This window comes from Aythya fuligula, chromosome 1 (genome assembly GCF_009819795.1).
Source record: "Aythya fuligula isolate bAytFul2 chromosome 1, bAytFul2.pri, whole genome shotgun sequence".
Taxonomy (NCBI): domain Eukaryota; kingdom Metazoa; phylum Chordata; class Aves; order Anseriformes; family Anatidae; genus Aythya; species Aythya fuligula.
The window spans coordinates 53,397,217-53,418,431 of NC_045559.1; the positions used below are offsets into that span (position 1 = coordinate 53,397,217).

General features: G+C 43.4%; 1 protein-coding gene across 3 annotated transcripts; it reads right to left on the bottom strand.

The window, feature by feature from the left end:
* Positions 1–3,402: 3,402 nt before the first annotated feature.
* Positions 3,403–20,867, bottom strand: XPNPEP3 (X-prolyl aminopeptidase 3). Of its 3 annotated transcripts, none has more exons than XM_032207448.1 (10): positions 20,785–20,867; positions 19,150–19,266; positions 16,300–16,707; positions 13,835–14,037; positions 13,286–13,348; positions 10,410–10,523; positions 8,106–8,191; positions 7,247–7,430; positions 5,616–5,736; positions 3,403–4,759 (listed from the first exon to the last, which is right to left on the bottom strand). In XM_032207448.1, exons 1-10 carry the CDS (start codon positions 20,831–20,833, stop codon positions 4,593–4,595), a joined length of 1,512 nt encoding a protein of 503 aa, XP_032063339.1. In that variant the 5' UTR covers positions 20,834–20,867; the 3' UTR covers positions 3,403–4,592. The 3 variants fall into 3 exon arrangements, with proteins under 3 accessions (XP_032063339.1, XP_032063340.1, XP_032063341.1); XM_032207449.1 differs by lacking the exon at positions 20,785–20,867 and adding an exon at positions 19,640–20,520; XM_032207450.1 differs by lacking the exon at positions 3,403–4,759 and adding an exon at positions 4,796–5,059.
* Positions 20,868–21,215: the final 348 nt, after the last annotated feature.

A 21,215-nucleotide genomic window follows, 5' to 3' on the forward strand; every position in this document is an offset into this window, starting at 1 on the left:
CCCAGACAGGAACTGTTTTTTCTTTGCCACCGTTAATGGATAACTCACTCGTGGTAGTTCAGAAGGCCTGTGTGGTATGAGACAGCAAGAGAAGGTGACACACGTGGAAGACCTGGCAATTTTTCCTCGTTCCCTTCTGCCCGTCTTCTGAAGAGTCTGGTTTTGGTTAGCCAGATTTTGGTGGTGCTCTGGAGAAACAAGCAGGTGAGAAAGTGAGCAGGTGATGAAGTGAGAGGGCAAAAGGAACTGAAGGGAGAAACTGAGCCTCACTATCCATTTCTGGTACAAATTCTGCTTTAAAAGGAAACAGGATTAATTTTATAAGTCCAACCCACTTCTGGAGCCAGTGTTGCCCAAACCCATGATTTTTAATTAAGATTTTAGAGGCTGAGCATGTGTGTAGGGAGCACAAGTACCATCAAAAACTGCAACACAGTTTAGGTCTGTGCACTGATGAAAGATGCCCATATATGTTTCTACACAACTCACTTCAAAACAAATCCAAACCCATCAATTTATTGCAGTGCAGAGTGTCATTATCCAGTTACACAAAGTACTAAGCATCTCATCATAATTAAAGTATTTTGGTCATTTATCTCGTATGGATTTTTTCTAAGTTTAACCTTAACTCTTTCTGCTTTATAGAAGTTCTTCTGGGAGTAATTACTAAATTTCCATAGTAGCAATTTGGGTAGCATAAGAGTATGTAACCTCAGCCTTGCTCCCTCCATCATAATGAAGATTTTGCCTAGAAATGTACTTTTCCCCCTGCACATTACTTAAAATATGACACATGATCAATAACATGAAACTGCAGGAAACTTTCTTATAGGATAATTCTATTGATTTTTAAAAGAAATAATTAAACTAGCTGTTAAGACCAAGTTCATCAATACAATCTGACTCCTTTCCTCCCCCCTCGAGCAGGACAAATCGATCAGGGTCTCCCAGCTAGCATAACCAGTTTCTCAGCTATGGTGCTGCTCTGGCAAGGTAACAAATATCCTTTTTACACCTGGACGTTGTCTCCTTGCTGTTACATCCACCTGCACAAATCCCCCTGGCTCTAAATTACTCCCTCCTCCTGAATCTTCTCTTTTGCGCTGTACGTTTCCAGAAGCCTCCATCTCCATTCCCTCTTATGTGCCCCCTCGGTTTGCTCCTCCTTCCCAGACCATCAGGTTGCTTTGCAAAATATCAAGTGCAATTTTAGAAAAGACATATTGTATTTTTTCACAGATAACAGGGATTGAATGCCAAACTGTGTTAAATGCCAAATTTCTTTCCACGTTGATGACAGAAGTCTATCTGCAAATTAACGTCTCTGCTCAGACTGTACTTTAACACCAGGACTTTACTACCAACTAGTTACCTGCAAAGCAGAGCAGGCCTCTGGTAGAGTATGAAAAGGGAAAGCCAAGAAAAGCCTCCTGGGCTTCCTCTGAAAGCCAAGCAGCTTCTCCATGAGGATGGCTGGCTCTGATGTGAAAATTTTATCTCATTCTCTGATTCCCTTAAGGCCCATGCCGTAGTTCCGTAAAATCTCTCCCCAAATGCACTTGCATATACCTCAGTTTCTGCTGGCTCAAGAAGCCCAAGAAAAGACACCTTAAGGTACACATAGTCGAGCTCCTACGAGCCAGCGAAGAGGATTCGGCAGCAAGGGTTAGGAAATGGATTCACCCTCATCGAGCAGCCGACAACTCGAGCGGCCACCGAGAGCGGCTCCTGCACCCAAGTGGTGGGAGTGAGGAACCTCTGCAGTGGCGGACAGGCTGGAAATCCGGCAGTATGGGAACGGAGATCTGGGAGGTACGTCACTGTTACAGGCAGTCAGAGGAGGAATTCTTTAGACTAGTTTCTTGGTGAAGGACGTGTGAAACGTTCACGGATTTGGTTGCATTCAAGGGATGCTGTATCATGCATGTAGGTACCAGACGACACTCTGACCGTCCACTTCTGCAACAACTGAGAAAAAGCCTTCAAAAATGTAGGTTGGTAAAACTCAAATTTAATACATTCTGCAAAATGGACTCTCGCGGAGCAACAGATTCAAAACATTTGCAGCAGTTTATGCAGAAGAAATGGCTAAACACTCTGAAAAAAAATAGAGAAACTTCGATTGCTCCAGCAATTCACAGCCTAAATCAGGTACACTTTGCATGTCAGGGCACAGCAGTCCTAGCAGACCCATTACTCCTCCAGCAGAGTCACAAACACTTCTTTACTGACAAGAACATTCATCCTCAACATTCCTAAAATCTACTGGTGTGTGCAAGCTGCAGGATTTTCCTGAAAGATAGGAAGTAGTGTGTGCCTATATTTGACAATGTACAAGATAATTTATAAATCTCCCTGAAAAATAATGCTTTTCCTGGAAGTGCTTACATCAATTCAACAGCCATGCAACTTGATGGCCCAATAAATGACTTTCTAGAAAATGATTTATCTTAAAAATATTTTTATATGTATTCCAAAGGCTTATTTACAGTAAGTATAACCATTAACTCTGCAGTTAAGTACCTGGGCAGATGTGATCAGCAGACACATGTAGCGCCCAGGTTAATGCTATTTTAAGCTGCTTACAAAGTTCAAAAATCCAAGATTTTTCCTTGTTCATATGGTTCTAACATGTGTAATTGGAACAACAAACGTGTTACAGATCCAAAGAACATTAAAAGTAACAGTCAGATCTGTGTCCACGCTTGACAGGCCTTCCATCTAACAATTTACACTGTGCTTCTCACTGTAACGCATGGGCATCTAAAAAAAATGTCTGAGATTAGCAGATTCTCTTCGCTAGGTGAAACTTGATACATGAAACTCTGTAAAAACATTCACTTTTCATCGTGTTTAAAAAACAAAATTACAGCGTGTCTTGGCTGCCTTTCAAGTGCCAAATTCACATGCTGGTGGACACACCCAGCTCCCATTAAAAGCAATGGGAGCTGCGTGACACTGGCTGGCTGGCCTTCACTGAGTGAAATGAAGCAGAAAGAAAAGGAAAGGAAAAAAAAAGAAAAAAAAAAAAAAAGAAAAAAGCAGATTTTGCTAGATGCTACACAGCAACAGAGCCAGAAGTCATACTCGAGAACCCTGATTACCATCCCCTACATCTACTGTGGGGAATTAAGGCAAAAAAGGGAAGAGACAATGCCATTGATGAGAAAGGAAAGCAGGCATTAGGAAGCAGTGATATGGTGTGTCAAAGTGAGTCAATATTGGAAGAGAAGAGAATAAAAAACTGAGAGGAAAAATACTGAAAGCTACAATCGGAAAAGACAAAAGATTATATGAAGCAGAAGTAAGCAGAAATAACAGGAGATACATTGATTAGAGGCAATTTTCACATGTTAAACAACTGATTGTCAAAATATCTTTAGGAAATACACAGACACCACGTTTGCCTCAAGTAGGTATATTTACTATGGCATACAATGGCTTGAGTTGTAGGTTGATGCTGACAAAAGACAAGTCTCTTTACTCCTCATCCATCCTGGCCACAATTCACGTTTGCAGCTGCCTCAAAAAATATAATCACATAGCATTACCTACTGACACTTGGCAAAACCCAAAAGGCAGCAGTGATTATGCCCTCGGTGTTCTGAAAAGCAGAATTATTTCACAAAAGCTGTAAAAAGACTTGTGACTTGCCATACTGCAGTCTCTTGAAAAATGCACCGCTAAAGTTGCTGGCACTTACAGCATAAACCAGAAGGGTGCCATGACTGTCCCAGAATCGAACATCTCACATTTGGGTGACAACCAGCAGCTTCCCGGTGGAGCCCAGCACAGCCAACGTGGCCCTAGCTTCCCAGGGCAGTGGTGGGCTCCAAACAGGAGCCTGGAATGGAGATTTGGGATAAAAAAGGGGAATGTGGAAGACAGCAAGAATGGGTGTGTACAACCTCCTGAGCCCTACTAGTACACTCTAAACTTTCCAAACACTTCAAATAGCTGAAGGACCAGATGAGATGTTTTTCCCTGTTGTTGGCCCATTTTGCATCTTCTTTAACAGGGTCCAAGCACGTCCTTACCCTTAGAATAGTAAAAGCATTCTGCAAAGGCTTCAGGTAAAACTACCTCCCAACCAAACCCATTTTCCTGACTACCAAACTCCCTTCTTCCAGGGCTCTATAAAGTCAAAGGTGTCTGACACAGCCTTATTGCCTCAAAACAGCATTTTTCAAAGTTTTAAAAAACTGACTGGTGTGAAACTACCACTAAAGGGCCCTCAGCAGTTGCACCTATGCATACGTAGAGGGACCAGGCAAAAGCCCTGGTGGTGGCACTCACAAAATCCATCCAAGGGCACCAGAACCGATGGATCCACATATTGAAGGGATGAATTCACCCCCATGTCCTACAACAGCTAGAAGGAAATCAGAAGGAAAATGCACACAGAAAAGATTGCTTTGCTTTTCAGCCCTCGGTGCCTAAGCCTCTTGCATTCTACTTCCCAGCCTCAGGTTTGGGAATAGCCATCAGCAGTCCACACCTTCCATCACTCGACAAGTACAGCCAGTCACAGAGATCTGCACCCCTGGAGGCGTGCGCCCCCCAGGAAGGATGCAAGAGGCAGAGGAGGGTCATCACGAGCTGCGGCCACAAATCTGCTCGATGTCGTAGATCTCCTTGGGACAGTCAGCAGACAAGATGAGAGGCGAATCTTCTGCTATCACAACATCATCCTCAATGCGCACACCAATGCCACGAAACCTCTCCGGGGCATTCATGTCATCTTCAGGGATATAAAGGCCTGAAGGAATTAAAAAGGGAATTAAAACATGCCACACTCTCCAGAACAACATCTTTCCCTCACTGCACCACCATGAGAACAGGGTCAGACTTTCAGCAATATAACAGAAGTTGGACCCTGAAGAAGTTTAATAAGGGAAGCTGCTCTCTTTCCTTCAATCACAGCAGCTGGTAGAAAAAGAAAGGAAAGTCTCTCTCAGTGCCTGCAGATGCTAGCATGTCGATTAAAACTTCCACAACTACAGCTGGTCCTTCTGCATTTCTTGCTCTCAATGCTCACAATGATGATTTTAACAGTGTTCTGAATAGAAAGAGAGAAGAGCCGAGCATTAAATACCAGTTTTCAGCTGACAGCTCCAAATCCAATGACAAGAAATAAAGATTCATCGTGAAATGCCTAGTTTGCAAAGACAAGTTGTGAATGCCTGTAATTGCAGGCTGCAGGGTTCACGAGACTTACGCTACCAGTGACTGGTAGTAGTTTAGTCACAGTCACACAGACCACAACACAAGTGAGTTTACTCTGCTTCTCTGCCCTGCAATTCACCTGTGCTGCTGAGGGTCAAATGCTAACAGTCTGAGTCTGCTCTGCCTTATGCTGCACAGACACTTTCTGAGAGTTAACTCCCACAGCTTGTTAGCTTGGCTATGTCTGGGAGGGAAATACGGTTTTCTAATACTGTAATGACTTTGGGAGAGGATTAAGTTAACATTTTCTAACCCTGTAATCATTCCTAATTTCAGCAAGAAAGGACCTGAATGCTTTGGTCTAAGGGACCAACTAAATATTCGATGCAATACTGTTATCCTCAGTGTTACCTGGACAAAAGTCCACCACTGACTGTACATTTTTTTACCTGGTTCAATGGTTATCACCATGCCTGGCTGGAGCGGGAGAGATCGGGATATATCTGGGGTATCATGAACATCCATGCCCAGGTAATGGCCCACATGATGCGGGCAGTACTTTCGAACAGCCTAGCAGAAGACAAAACAAGTGTTACGGAGGTAGTTAAACACAGGCCAACCCGTTTTTCCGATGCAAAAGACTGGAGATGAGAGAGAGCAGAGTTCTGTGCTTAGCAAGCAGTCTCACTGCAATGACTAGGTCACTGGGTCTTCCAGGTATCAGAACTGGAGGGCCCTCAAAACCTAATTGTACCAGCTGGCTGTTCTGAGCATGTTGCAAACTGCCTTTCCTCCTCCCTGGCAAGAACAGCCCGAGCACATCACTACCTCAGCAGGACAGGCAAGACCTCAGTTTTTGGCTCGCTGAACTCTGCTGCCCTGACCCTTTCCATCCCTTACGCATCCAAGCCCTGTGTTGCTCCTAGCATTTGACCCTGACAACTGGCAGCAGCTGCACCAGCTGCTGTGTGATGTGATGAAGCAGCCTCCTATGCACGACAGAGAGGGTGCTGTGCCAATTTCAGTCAGCAGCTACAGCAGGATTTTAACCCACCTCTACCGGGCACTGTTACTGCCTCCCCTTGCATCATCCCAATCCCCTCCCTCCAGAGGAGCTGTGTGTCAGGGGGAATCAAAGAGCCAATTCCTCCTCTGCCCCACGCTCCTCACATTCACTGGGGACTGAGCTGCAGCCGCTGATCTCATCTGGCTGTGCTGCCGCCTGCCGAGAGAAAGCGGCATGGGAGCCTCCGGTCAGGGCCGAGAACATGTGCTGTTATTGCACTGACACTGCAGGACAATTAAATCTGGCAGAAATCTGTACTGCTGCCAAAGGGATAGTTCTGCCACCTGGTTCCTGCCAGCCTTCTCGTATCTGCATCAGCAATCACACCGGTTTGCAGTGAATGGGACCAGGTGAACTTTTCCAACTGCCAAACAACCCTGTCTTGTCTGCAGGTTCAGCTCCGCAGCAGAGCAGTTCCCCAGTCCGTTCCCCAGCTCATTCTGTGAATCCCAGCAGTGACACAAAGAGGTGCAGAAGAGGCAGCAGGTGGAAAGACTGGGAAAATGGGCTGCACCTTTTGGTAGAACTGCAAATTTAGGCTATTTTAAAGCATGGAACTATGACTAATTACCTGCTGTCAGCCCTTGACACAGACTTCTGCATTAGTGCCAACGTTTCTATAGGTCCCTTCAGACTGCCTGTATTCTAAAGTATATCTACATTAATATGTAGTGCAGGCCACTGGGAATGGATCTGCAGAGTGAAATAGTAAGTGCCAAGGGGATAACATCCACACGATGCACGTGTAAGACTGAGATGTTACTTCAGATCAAATTGTGGGCTGAATGCCCATCAGGGGTTGAAACACAACTTCCAAGTTTAGCCTCATCTGAAAAAAATCCAGTTCTGTGCTGAGACCAGGCCACGACATTAATTAAAACATATTAAGTAGGGGCAATTAAAAGATTGACTTCAAAAGCACACTCCTGATCCAAACTAAAGCCCGTAATATAGCCTACGGATGCAATAGTCAGGCCTAGCGGGGAGAAGCTGGATTAAAAAACCTTCAAGTACCTTGAAGAATTGGCTCTCAGTGACACTGCTCTTTAGGATCCCCAAATCTTTCAGTTTCTGTCCAATAAGGCTCAGCATGAGGCTGTAGATATTTTCCAGACTCACACCTGGGGAGCAGAGGCTCAGACAGGACTTTTGGATGTCCAGGACAGCCTGGTATAGTTCTGCTTGAGGTTTGGTGAACCTGCAAAACATTGAGAAAAGGACCAAAGGGCATTTCTCACAATTAAGTCAGTATCTCACAATATCTCTTCTGGATAGAGATCCAGAAGCTGTTTTAGGGCCAGATTCAGTTCAGTGATGGAACAAGGAAAGTCAGAAAGGAAAGTAACTGCCTTCTTATTTGAAATACCAGACAAGGCATCACATTGGGTAGAGGCAGGGTTTCAGGTTGACTTCTTAACCCCAAATCACATCAAGGCAATGCTACTGCTGGAAAAATAACACACTTGAGCTAAAACATGCAGGAATCAAACACGCAACCACATGGCACAATGAGCAACACCATACCAGCAAATTCACAACTGGCAAAGTCATGCACTTGTGAACTAAATTCCTGTTCCCTTACACACAACCAGGGTTAGCAGCAGCTGAATGCACAAGAGCCCCCTCTGCACTTAAGATATACCATAATAGTGAAAATAGCAGTGATCCCAAATATTCATGCAGTAATGAATGAGGCATCGGGGAATATAACTTCTCATACTGCCAGATTCACTTATGCAATTTGATTACTCTGAAAAACCACAGAATGGGACCTGTTCAAACTATTCAGAAACAGGTCACACACACACATTCAAACTGTGAATTATTTAAGAGCTTCTCATATTCCTTCAAAACAGCCTCACTGCAGCAATACCTTCCATTGACGGGCCAGGTTCGTGTGATGTCACTTACATAGCAGGAAGACTCACATCCACCGTCTAGCAAGACCAGTTCACCATCCTGGAGAACAACAGGAAAAAATGCTGTGTGGATCAGTTGCTATTAACTGAATTGATTTCTCTGTCTGAGAGCAAGAAAGGAAGTTATACAGTTATTCTTGCAAAGCAGCTGCAGAGATGTGAATCCCGTTTGCAGAACAACACCCCAGGTGCTACTGTTTATAAATAGACTACTCCAGTTGGACTGTTTCTCTTCCAGTAAATTGTGCCAGTGACTCCTTTCACTAGTGAAATGTCTCAGTGACTGAGACAGAAGTGTTTTGCAAAATAAAAAAAGTTTTTTTGAGTTACCACCATGATCACTAACAAGTAAGAAATTTAGCGTTGTCACAAGACTCAGCAAAATAACCTCTGGCAGTGTATGTCTGCTGTAAAAGCACTACTGAATAGTTTGTACCATCTTCTTTCTCTTCTGGGACCTTCTTGACTGCTCTCAAATATACTTCTGAATCTACCTGGTAATGAAAAACGGACTTTTGGAGATGTGAAACTCCATGTCAATCAAATCACTGACTGCCCATTTTCTAGAAAACAATGCAAAAAAAGAGAAAGTGCCAGGAATAAAACCAGTGCCTTGCTTTCCTCCCTTGAAGGGGCTAGCAACAACTGGAGCAATCAGAACTGTACAAACTTTGGATTAAATTCTCTACGGATTTACACTGCATGTAATTCAAGACCTTTTATAGAGATTCATTCCACAGACCAGACTGTGCCAGCAGCCACAATGTGGCATGACAAAAAATAATTCTAGTGCATTAAGGGAAAACCAGAAGCGGATGGCTTGCATTGCTTCCAGTGCTACTATCATTATGTGCAGATAAGTGCCACACACACACACAACGTAGATAAATGAGCAGTGAGATTGTCTCACTATCACACATATAAGCCATTAGCTATCCATTTAAACTCTATTTTCAACTTTTTCAAAATAGTTGGTTCAATTATTTAAGTAAAATATGAAATTGTAGCACCTGTCCTTGTCCAAGCAATTAAACAAGCTGAGTAACAATTTACTGGCTAAAGGAGTCCAGCCTGTGGTTTCATTGTTCGGTGAGTGCCTTCTTATGTTACGCAGCTTTTTCTCTTTTTTTAAAGAGGAGTCTACTAAGCAGTGGACTGTACACACCTGGCCATATGAAACCTTTAGATTCCTTCCAAATCAGATACCTTGTCAGCCTATTTGGCAACAAGAACTGTAAGAGGCAGCTCACAAAGGAGGAGTCAAGTTTGTGTGTTTAACCTCCTACTTACCTGTTTAGAAAGAGCAAGTGACAGTATCTAACAGAACAACTTTAACAGGAGCAGCTGGAGTTACGTGTGCATGCCTGACCTTGGATGACAGTACAACAAAGCTTCTTTCTGCCCCAAACAGCCTGTCATATCTTTTGTATGTGTGTCCCTGCAGATCATTTCAAGGTCTGCTTACGTGCCAGCTTCAAAACAAGACAATGCTAGCAGGAAAAGTTTCCTCCTATATTAACATTAAGGGAAAATATGCTCCACTGAGATGAAAATTGTGAATACAGCAGTGGGGTTACACTGCTTCTCAGAATACTTCTCTGAATCTAGAGCTGTTTTATCAGGAGAGCTGGAAAGGGTTCAGTTCAATAGTAGGAATCTCCAAAATAAGGCAGATTCATTAATTTACCTACAACTATTTAATTCACCTCTCTCAAGATTTAATGCTAGTCCTTTCCTTCCTTGTTCCTCTTCCCTGCTTTTTTGGCCTACATGGAGTCTGGAATGCATTTCAGCTTAGCCAGAGAAGGAAGGCATTTTTGCACCTTAGGTTGCAAAGCAAGGCCAAGCAATGCAAGTGGCAGCAGAAGGCCCCGGAGTGCCTTAACTCTCTCTGCTGCAGCGGTCCCTCTCTTCTGTGAGGCTGCCAATTCACCCAGCACTGCACACTACAGGACAGGAACATGGTGCAGGAGCAGCCATGCTTGCTAAATGAAGTATTTGGAAGCTTGTTTTCAAGTCCTTGCACTCTGCAGAAAATACAGCAGCAAGTGTAAAGAGGAGAGAAAGAGACTAGAAGGAGTGAAGTTAATCTGTCACTGTCAGTAAAGCTTACCAGGGAGAATTCCTTTCCCCTGCTAACTTGAAAACATTTAAGTGTTTTGATCTGCTCAGCCAAAATGGAGATCAGCATGGGGATGCATATGGGGACAGCGTGTCCCAGAAACGCATTTAAAGTAACTGGACAGCATATGGTTTACCTTGATGAGCTGATTGTTCTTCACATAGTGCAAAGTGTTTGATCTATTGCCACCAGCTACAACAGGGGGGTAGGCCAAGATATCAGCACCACGAGCCCGGCACTCAAATTCAAACTGGAAAACAGATTCAGAGAGGAGAAAACAGTTAGTGCTGCTGATTACTTGCCCTGGGGCTATTATAATTCACGTCCTACAAGTCTTTTCTTACTTTGTATGACACAAAGTGACATTGCAGAGTGAATTCATTACATGAAAACAGCCTAGAAGTTTTCCCAGAACTCTGGAGAAAATAATACAGAGCTATCCACTTTTCAAGAAGAGGTTTTAAACCTGCATCCAATCTCATGGAAGCTCTCGATGGTGCAAGTTGTTCAATACAGTATCAAACATTCATGATGTTGCCATAAATCAATGCGAGGATTTGCTCTGCTACAAGATAATGCTCTTAGTTGCCATACAACTTTGCAGATCGACTAAGATCCTAAATGCCAGCAAGACAACAGGTGTGTTTTGCTGTTGTCTTTTAAAATTACAGACTACCTGCATATTTACAGCAGTATATACTTTTAAGACCCTGTCCAATAAGAAGGTTAAGAAAGTATGTGCTAGCTGCATCTCTGAGCAATAAATAAGTAAATCTTTTTCTTTTTTTTTCCCCCAAAAGTTCAAGATTTTTACCTTCCTTCAGTGATGAAGCAGACGAAAGCATCAAAATGAATAAACTTATGTCTATAAAACCCCTCTATATCCTCAATATATTACTAACATATCACTAACAGATCTTTTCTATAATTAGCAAAAATACGTGGGACGGAGCACTTCAGGATTCCTATATGTAGTAAGGTAGATTTTACTATCCTGAAGAAGAGTGAAAAAATGAGCTGTAAAATCCATTTAAATTAAAATCATTTTCTTTACACATTAGACATACTGCTCATTGCCATGTCAGCACAGGCCCATCTATGTCAGAATTGAGGGTCAAATCCTGCTGATGTTCCTCAAATACTCATCTCACTGCAATTCCTCATGTGATTCCTTAGCAAATGTGCAAGCAAATTAGTGTTTATTTTGTAACTGAGAGGTGCCTACATTGCTTAAAGACAGTTGTGGTAATCCAGTGCAGTGAGAGGCTACAGTCAAGAGGCGGAGGCTTTACAAATAGTTGTTACACCTCCTTATATTTTGTACAATACAATTGTTTTCTAGAATAAGATCATAACTATCTCTGATTGTTTAGCAGGTTTTGTAGTTAAATACATTAGAAAAAGATATCAATAGCAGATAAACTTTGACAACTGATACGTTCCTTCAATAAGGGTGGGAGAAGTACTGCTAAAGAATTCCCCATGCTGACCTTACTCTGAAAGCTGCCACAAAAGCAGACACCACAGCTGCTGACAAGCTATACATTAATTAGATACGCCCCTCTCCAGATGTGGAAGGTGAGAATGTGCACAAAAGAAAGAACGTTCACTAAAATGGTAACGCACAGTCATTGAGACAAACAACCACCCAGCTAGGAAGAACTCCTTCAGTAATTGAAAGTTTGCTTTTATTTTTTTTGTTTTGTTCTTCCATGCAGCTCCAGCTTTTTTATCACAATTGCCTTGGTGATAGTCTGTAAAATTGTAAAATGGACAGTAGAAAACAGGCTGCATTTGATTTACATGGTTAACAATATCACACACCTTAAAGAAGTAACTTCTTGAATCTCACAATGCTGTATTAAGCAAATAGCAGATAATTGCAACATAAAAGTATCTTATCTTACTACTTTTCCCAGTTATTATCTGTTGTATGAATTGTCATCTACAGCAAGTTATTTTTCTTGCAGATATGTGCATAGTCTCTTTGTATGTTCAGCAAGGAGAGGAAGATCCAAATTCTAACTCAGGGTAAGTGGAAATGGTAAAAATAAACAAACAAACAAAAACTCTACTGAAATCTTATGTTCAAGCTCAGGATTTTCCATTTATTAGGCTAGTATTTCTCCAGAGCAATCAGACTGCTTAGATAAGGCACACTTTGAACTCTTGTCCATGAGATATGCTCACAGCTCACCCAAACACAGCCGCAGCCAACCTCTCTTTTACAATTATTCCGGAATTAGTTGTTAAATTTTGTCTCCCTTTAACCCTTCTCTTCAGTCCTCCTCACTCTTCTCCCATGTTTTTTTGTTTGCTTTTTCTTCCACATTGCAACTTCCCCCACACCAACTGTGTACTCCTTTAACCAAATCTTCACTCAGTAGCTTCCCGCCATCACTGGTAGAATTACTTTGTGCCTCAAGATGCTCTGAAGAATTAGGCCAGCATATTCAAAGAGGCTAGAGAACAGCCTTACTTTTCAGTTACTTTAAAACAAACAAACACTTCTCTTTTTTATGCCTTTAAAGGCACATTAACCCTTTCTGGAGCTTTGGCTTCAACTTCACTGCTCCTTGGAAATAAAGATAACAAACAAAAAAGACCTCCAGGAAGAATATTTTATCCTCAGTGTCAGAACACTGAACACTGGGACCAGTCCATACGTGAGAGTAAGAATCTAGTATGGCTACATGGTACAATATATATATCCATAGGGGTGGAAGCAAGTTTTTATTATTATAGGTCCCAAATTCAGAATCTGTTGACATCTCCCAGCACACTCGAAAACAATCTGCTGCAACACTGACTTAGGTCAAAGGAGTTGTCCAAAGAAGACTGCAGTTTCAGTTTGAGGAGAGTCTAGGGAGTCTAAGGAGATGTGAGAGTTGGGTGAAGGAGAAATATGCTACAGTGGGAGGCACATCATTGGGAGATCTGACATTCCTAGTTTCCTGGAAGAATAAAAATCATCTGGTCCTTCTATCTCACTCCCAACAATGGCATACTCACCTTTGCATACAGAAAGGCTTCATCCACCAGAGATTTGCTGGCACACATTGTCTCTATGAAAGCCTACAAAAAAAGCAGGGCCTTTCAGTTAGTAAAGGAGCCTGAACTTGAGAGAAATTCTTTTTTGTTATCCGTTCTCTTTTGGGGAATGCCTCAAATGAGCTGATTCCTTGAAAACAATGGGACAAATGGGGAAGAAAATGTCATAAGGAGAGTGGAAGCTGGGGAGAGAGTATAGGGCAACCCCTATTCCTGAATATATAGTACTTTAAAACAGTCTAACAGCTACTGGCTCATCTTGGCTTACACTAATTGAAAGAAGTTCCATTAATTGAGAGAAGCAAGTGGTCCAAACAGTCTTCCTGTTTCTCCTTGTCATGTGGAGGGAGCTGAGTTCAGCCAATAGCTGAGAGACAGCAGCTCAGTAACTAAGATTAGACCTTATCCTTCCAACCTACCTCACCCTATCACCACCCCTCTCCCCTTTCTAATTTAAAGGAATGCATTGGTTTATTTTGGGAGCAGTTCATTTTGAGCACAACTGCGTACCTCTGCTGTCAGCCGTCCAGCTATCTTCATCCTTTCAATCTCTGCGGGAGATTTGATCAGCCGAAGGTTTTGCACTAGACGTCGGATGCCCTGGATATGATTTTTGCTGCGAGCTTTTATCTCAGCCAGGGGCTGCATATAGTCAGAGTGCAGCTCTTTATGCACTGGTTTAGTCAAGTCGTACCACACCATGCTTGACTCACCTGGAATACAAAACAAAAGCTGACGCAGAAGAAGATAAATTTAGAAATTTCCTCCCTATTTCCTCCCTATACTGAACAAAATCATTCCTCCTAAACTAGACCTGTTGCTACATTTGAGAAGACAATTTCCTTTGAATCTGCATTTATAGGCCATATATATCCTTTCACAGAAGAATAGAGCTCTCTTCAAAACCTGGAAAATTAGCAATGCATAACATGTAAGATTTGACAAATCCCCACTTGTATGCAAATACTGGGTTTTGTGATCAGCACTGATCTTGTATGGATTAATTTAGGATCTGTGTATCAAAGCCGCACTTGTAGAGGTAAGCAAGCCGCTGCATTGCAGTGGCGCACACTCTGAATCATTCTCTCATTTAGCCTGTCCCCTCTGATGCTGCAAGGCACGTCACCCACTGCATGGAATCACGGTCGTTATCAACCATGCTTCAAAATATCTTTGGGGAACAACTGCTTATTTCAGCCATTTAGAGATGAACTTACTGAGGACAAGCGCATTTACCAGTGTGAAAATTTATTTAGAACATCAGAGCTCGCACCCACATTGCCCCACAGGAGCATTTTAAGTGGGAATGAGTAGAAAAGCCACACAGAGTCACAGCTGAGGCCCACCTAGACCCTCTATCTTTGGTGACAGTAACCATTAGCAGGTGCTCACAAAAAGTCTCTAAGAAACAGGGTATTAGTGGAAAATTATTTCTCCTAGCACATCCTCCTTGCTTTTGGTCTCTTCACGTCAATGCTCCATCTTCATAACTGAGTAACTGCTTTTCACGGAACTAAAAACTTTTGACTCCATTTATACTTCTGATGCTCCAAACCTCTCATGAATGATCTACAGTTTAAAACTTAAAAGGTGTGAAAACCTGCCACCTGACCATTTCATTCAGTGTTCCCTTTTGATTGTAGCTAGCGTAAAATAGTGACTAATCATTCCTACTCACCCTCTTTGTGCTTTCTATAACCACACACCTCTCACACCTTACACATTGTTTTCTGTTTCAAGCAGAGCAAGTTTGTCTACTGTGTATCTCATAGAGAATCCATATTTATGATCATTCTTGTTGCCCTTTCTGTGCCTTTATTTTCAATATATCTTTCTTTGAAACAAAATACCTAGAATCAGAGACAGAATTTAAGACTCCAGCACTCACTAGTCTGAGTAATCCCCCAAGCTCTTGCCCTTTTTATATTGTCATAAGCTTCCAGCTTCATTTCATAATACATACAAATTCACCCTGGGTTGTAAGTATTGAGGCTACATGGTGACGTAGGATGCACAAGAACACATCTAAAGAACAGTAATGTTTGTGTTTCAAGAATACCTCAACAGCTAGCTAACAAAGGTGAGGGGACTAACAAGATCTTGTGATGGATCATTTTTCAGAGTCTATTATGAACAAAATTCCTTTAAGTTTCCCATGCTTCATCTGGTTCTGGCTCCATCAGCAAAAAGACACACCTAAAACAGTAACATGGCCTGCCAGGTTGTCTTGTTTATTATATTCCTTACTTTTCACCAGCATCCACATGGGCACTCAAGAGGTTTAGAGTGGAGAAAAAACTATTATTTTCAAAAGTATGTTTCCATTATTATCTCTCAAGAAGCTAACAAATATTTGGTTCTGTAATAAAGATGGGGCACAGCTGAGCTCAGTGTGTTCAAGAATGCTTTGAGAAAATGAGATGGCTTAATACTCGATTTTTCATAGAGGAATCTGATATGCAGTGACAAGACAACCGCTCACACAGCACAGACAGAACCTGTCAGAGAAGCCGTTTTGCATCACCTCACTGGGATTACAAAGTAAATGTAATGTACATGGAAGATGCCAGCCTAAATGAAATTTTCTATGAACAGATCAAATACAGAATTGGCAGAAACAGCAGAACAAGCCTCCTACTTGTGCAGACCACCTCTCCATTAGCAATTATTCTTACTGGGATTATGTGGGACAAAAGGTGGGAAATTCACTGTGGCAAGCTATAGATGTCTAAGTTAGATGCCTAACTTAAGATCCTGCAACTTTTCTACAGTCAGTCAACACAGAGAAAGTATCTTAAAGCACCTACAGGAAACCCTCCTCTTTTCCACAGACACTAGCACCAATACAGGCTCCCTAATTGGGTATTCAAGGGAGATGCTTCACCTAGTTAGTACCCAGCTACGTCCCAGAACTGTTACGATGCTCAGACCCTGCAACCCATTTCTCACCTCATCCCCCCTCCATTTTCTGTTACCTTTCAGCTTGGCCACCAAGTGCCTGAACTCCTCTATAGTGTAAGCTTCATCTACTCCTGTGAGAGCAACAGCCCCATCTGTGCCTGACCTGGGCCCGTCCCACAGCTCTCGTCTCGGATCTCTCCGGGGCACGAAGAGGATGGCCTTGTGGGAGGGCAGCGCTTTGTCGGGAAGGCTCTGCAGCACCAGGATGCTGTCAGGCTCCTGGAAGCCACAGAGGTATAGGAAGTTAGTGTCCTGGTGGAAAACATAGGGGATGTCATTGCTCATGTAGTACGTGGGATTTGATAGCAGAATCACTGTGTGGTCCACTCCTTCACAGTCCTGGGCTTCCTTCTGGATCAACGCCATCAGTTTGTGTCGGCGAAGAGCATATTCCACCTGTGACAATCCTGGGGTTACCTCCCCTGTGAACAAAAACCAAATCAGACCAAGAAATTCAAGGCACTCATGATATTTTACTAATCGCAATGCCTGTTTCCTGACTCCTCCCTGATGCCTTTCAAACACATGGCTTCATTGTGGCCCTTTCCACAATCAGTCTTTCCATCGCTGTCTCCTACACCACTTCAGCTCCCATCCCTACAGCACATCCTCGCTCATTCTGCTCCACCATCATGCAAAGGGAGAGACTTATTTTAAACAGAAGCCAGATTTTCTGTTTTATGTTTCTGTGCAAAGGCAGAAATCACAGAACCTGGTAGATTTAGACAACCCAGAGCATTCAGTGAATAAAACTTTGGAAGAAACAAATTTCAGATAGATAAGGAAAAATGGGGAAGGGACAAGGCAAACTGAACTTTGGCTGCTGAAAACTGATGTTTTTTTTTTATGGCATCTGGACATTGAACAGAAGATTACCTCCTCAGGCTGAGCACAGATCTCCTCAGATAAAGCCAAAATGTCTATTCAAATACACGCTAAGTCAACTCACAAAGTAACTAGTTCTAAGCTCTAAGGGGCAGACTGTTACTGGGAGGTGATTCAGAAACACAGAGGTTGTCCCTGCAGAGTACAACCAGTCACAGGATTCCAAGCAGAAAGAAACCACGACCTGCAGGCTGGCATCAGAACCTCTGATTAAAGGAAGGAATCTTCTCCAGGGAAGATGCAGCTGCTCTCAATAATTAACAATTTGGATTTTTCAAAAGCTAAGTACTATATTTCCAATGACTCTAACTAAACAAATCATATTTTAGACGAAGGTATGTTTCATATTGCTCCAGTTACAAAGGGCATGAAGTACAGCCATCGAAAGACTCACCAAAACAAGACTGAAGTCAAAAAAAAAAACAACCAACAACGGACTAAGTATGTATTTTTTAAAATGTGAGACTCCTTACCTATGCTATAAATCAATGCATGAGCCTTAATCGGTGCTTTGGCTAATATCTTATTTTAGCATGGATTGAATTTTTATACTGTTGAATTCTAGTTTCATGTTATTTAACGTATTGACAATTCTAGAAAAAAAAAAGGCTTGTAAATGGATTCTTGCAGAAGTGGGGTGGGAAATAAAGTTTTATGCAGAATGTTTTTCTCTGACAGAAGAGTTTAAAGAAAACACATTTTGTTTGCATTACACTTTACACCTTGGTATTTGGTGTAAAAGTAATTTATTTATTTATTTTTATCTGTAGATCTACAAATGACATAGAACACAGAAACTGTTTTAGTGGAATCTGATCCCACATTTCTGCAATATTACGCTACAAATTTCCTAGCCTCCACTACCTGCCAGTCAGCTAACTACTGCAAACAGTCCAGTCAAGTTTAGAAGTAGGTTTCCTTCCAGTTGAGAGGCGTGGAATTCTCTTTGCCTTAAAGACATTTGCTTTTAAAAACAATAATTACAATAAATCAATGTCATATTATTTTAAGGAAAACAACACTCCTTTATTAAAAGGAAAATTACTATGAACAGCTAGGGTTCTTCTCTGGTATTTCAGTTCTGAGTACTTTCAAAGTGTCTCATTTACTGTGAACTGTTCATCGGTGCCTTGAGCAACCTGATTTAATATTGAAGTTAGCTCTGCTTTGAGCAAAGAGTGGACCTGGTAATGTCCTGAGGGCTCTTCTGACCTGAATTATCCTACAACTAAACATCTAAGTATACGGTTATATACTCATCTGTTCTCTCTGTATACATACCTATGAAAAAAGAACACAAACTCAGAATATTTTCCTGGACATATTCAAGAATATATTTTTATTTTCAATTGAAAAAAATGTTATCACTGTCACCTCATATCTACAAACTCATTTTCACTACTTCATAAATGTGCACAACCTCACCGTCTGCTTTATTGCTACCTTTTAACTTCATAGAGACTTGTCTCTTTTTCTTCTCTTCCTCACAGTTTGAACACTCTTCTAAAGAGGACGTTCTTTAGACAACTGGTGACCAGCTCTCAGTAAGTCTCTCCCCAGTCTCCCTTCATGAATAGGGGCCTTTATTTTGTGACTCACAAGACATTGGATATGAATTATTCTGGTTATTTCAGCTTACACAAAGAATTCTCCCTTTTTCATATAAAACAGACTGTATTTGCAGGACAATGAGCTCACAAGTTGCTGCTGCCGTGAAAGATCTACAGGACTTAAGTCAGTGATGACAAGCAGTCTGATGAGAAGGTAGAAAGCTAACATGCAAAGCCTGTTTTTGGAATCAGTATCACCTCAGACAATGAAATTAAATACTAGATATAATTACTGCCTACTGAAGCTAATCCTGAACATCTGAAATCACCCATATGATGCAACGGATCAATGCTCTGTCCTAGACATCTCAGAAAAGCAGAGAAAAGACAAAATGCCAGCGATGAGCTGATACTGAGAGTGAACCTAACCTGGTTTGAGAAGGTGTGGGTGTGTGAAGGGGCTGGGCTGGCCCAAATACCGGTTTGGAATCTTCTTCTGCTGGGCGGGCTGGATGGAAAATCTTCGGAGCGCACATGACTTGCAAACTAGAGGAAAAGAAACGCACCGTGTCAAGGTAAAAGATCTTTCCAGGCAGCAAACTGCAGAATTACACTCCAGTCATCTTACTCTTTGTAGCATTCATTCACCTTGTATCACAAAATTTGCCTCAACTTTTGAATCTGTTGCATACCTTGCGAGCTTACAAAACAACATGCACACAACTCAACTAACGACCAAATATTTGTAAAACAGATTGAAAGAAATTAGCGTAATGACAATTAAACCTGGCACTCCAGCAAGGAAACAGAAAGCGGTGTTACATGCACATGCCTGCTCTTTGTGCAGAAGATGCACCCAGCACCATCCCCACCCCCTGCTTCCCTCTGGCAGCAGAGGGCTCGAAGCGATCCTTCCCGCCTGCGTATCGCTGCTTCTTGACTACACCTTCAAAGACTGCTCTGAACATGAATGTGTTCTGTGAACGTGGAACAACTGGGGGATTTTCAAGGCCTCTACAGTCCTTTTGTTACTAACAACGCCACCAAGACGTCACCAAGTTGCAGATATTTTGTTCCTGTATGAAGGATGCTTGAGGTTCCGTGTTCCTGTACTTAACTTGACGGGAGCAGCGGCCAAGTTGAAAACGGTTCCTCAGCAGTGTCGCTGTGTATCCCATTTCCACTCCCACCAACTGCTCGTGCAGCCAAAGCAGACAGTTTTTAAAGAGAATTTGGGAGCTGGGGGAGCACACAGCAAGACAAAAGCTGCAATTAAATACTGGTGTCACAAACTGCACCGACTTCGGATTTCTCAGTCCCACAGCTTTCTTTCACAGCTGAAGAATTGCTGACGCCTAGCTGCAAATTATCTAGCACATGGAGGGAGATGATAGTGGGTTTCCTAACATCGAACAGCTGATGCTTCAGACACTGCCTTTCATGTCACTTGCCACGTGCCTACTACAAAACCAATTCACGCTGCCATAGCGTAGATAGTCTTGGATTCTCAGCACAAATGATAATCAACTTTTCAGTAGCAGAAGCATAAAGCATGGACATGAGCTGAGCAGCTGCCTGCCTCTCAGGGCGATGGGACGTGGGTCTGTGGCAGAACCGTACGCCTTGGGAGTTGTGTGAGCTGCCTAGCCACTAATTGGGTATTACTTACACAGGACAAATGATAGGCACAGCATAAAGCATTCAGTGCGTGATGATTGACAGGAGGAACAGTCTGGGGCTGCAGGCAGGGAGGGCTGATTACAGTTTTAACGACAGAAAACGAGAGGTTTTGCAGAGACTCTACCCCCCTCCACCCCCCTAAGCAGGCAGCGAGCTGAGAGACCACAACAGGCACTCAATAAAGCGACACCCTCAACACCTGGGGCAGCTTTCCAACGTGGTGCTTTATTTTCCACACAACACCCCGTTCCCCCGGCGGGCCCAGGGCCACGTCCCAGGGAGCCGGGACCTGAGCCATCCTCCCCCTTGCCCCCTCCCCACCCTCCTCAGCGCCCGGGGCCGGCGGCAAGGGCTGGGGGGGCTCCGCATCGAGGACCCTCTGACCTGGGGAGCCGCGCCAGCCCCTCACCGCTGCCCACAGGAGCCTCCGCATGGCCGAGGGCCGGCACCAGCGCGGGGCTCCGCCACCCGCCCGCCCACCAAGGGGCCTTCCCCGCCGCGTCGCGGCGCCGTCACACCGCCGACAGGCGGCCCCGCACCGCCTGAGGAGCCGCCCGCACGAAGGGCGCCCGGCGAGCGGCGCTGCCACAGGAGGGCAGGCAGCGGGGAGCAGCGCGGCGGCGGCGGCCGCCCTGAGGCGCAGCGCTGCGCCTCAGGGCGGCCGCCGGCCGTTTAACGGCCACCCCGCTTCTAGAACGTTCCGCCCGCCGCGCGGGCTTGGTCGGCGGAGAGGGAGGGGGCGGGGCTTGGGTCGCGGAGGGGGCGTGGCCTCGCGGAGGGGGGGCGTGGCTTGGCGGCGGGCTGAAAGCTCCCGC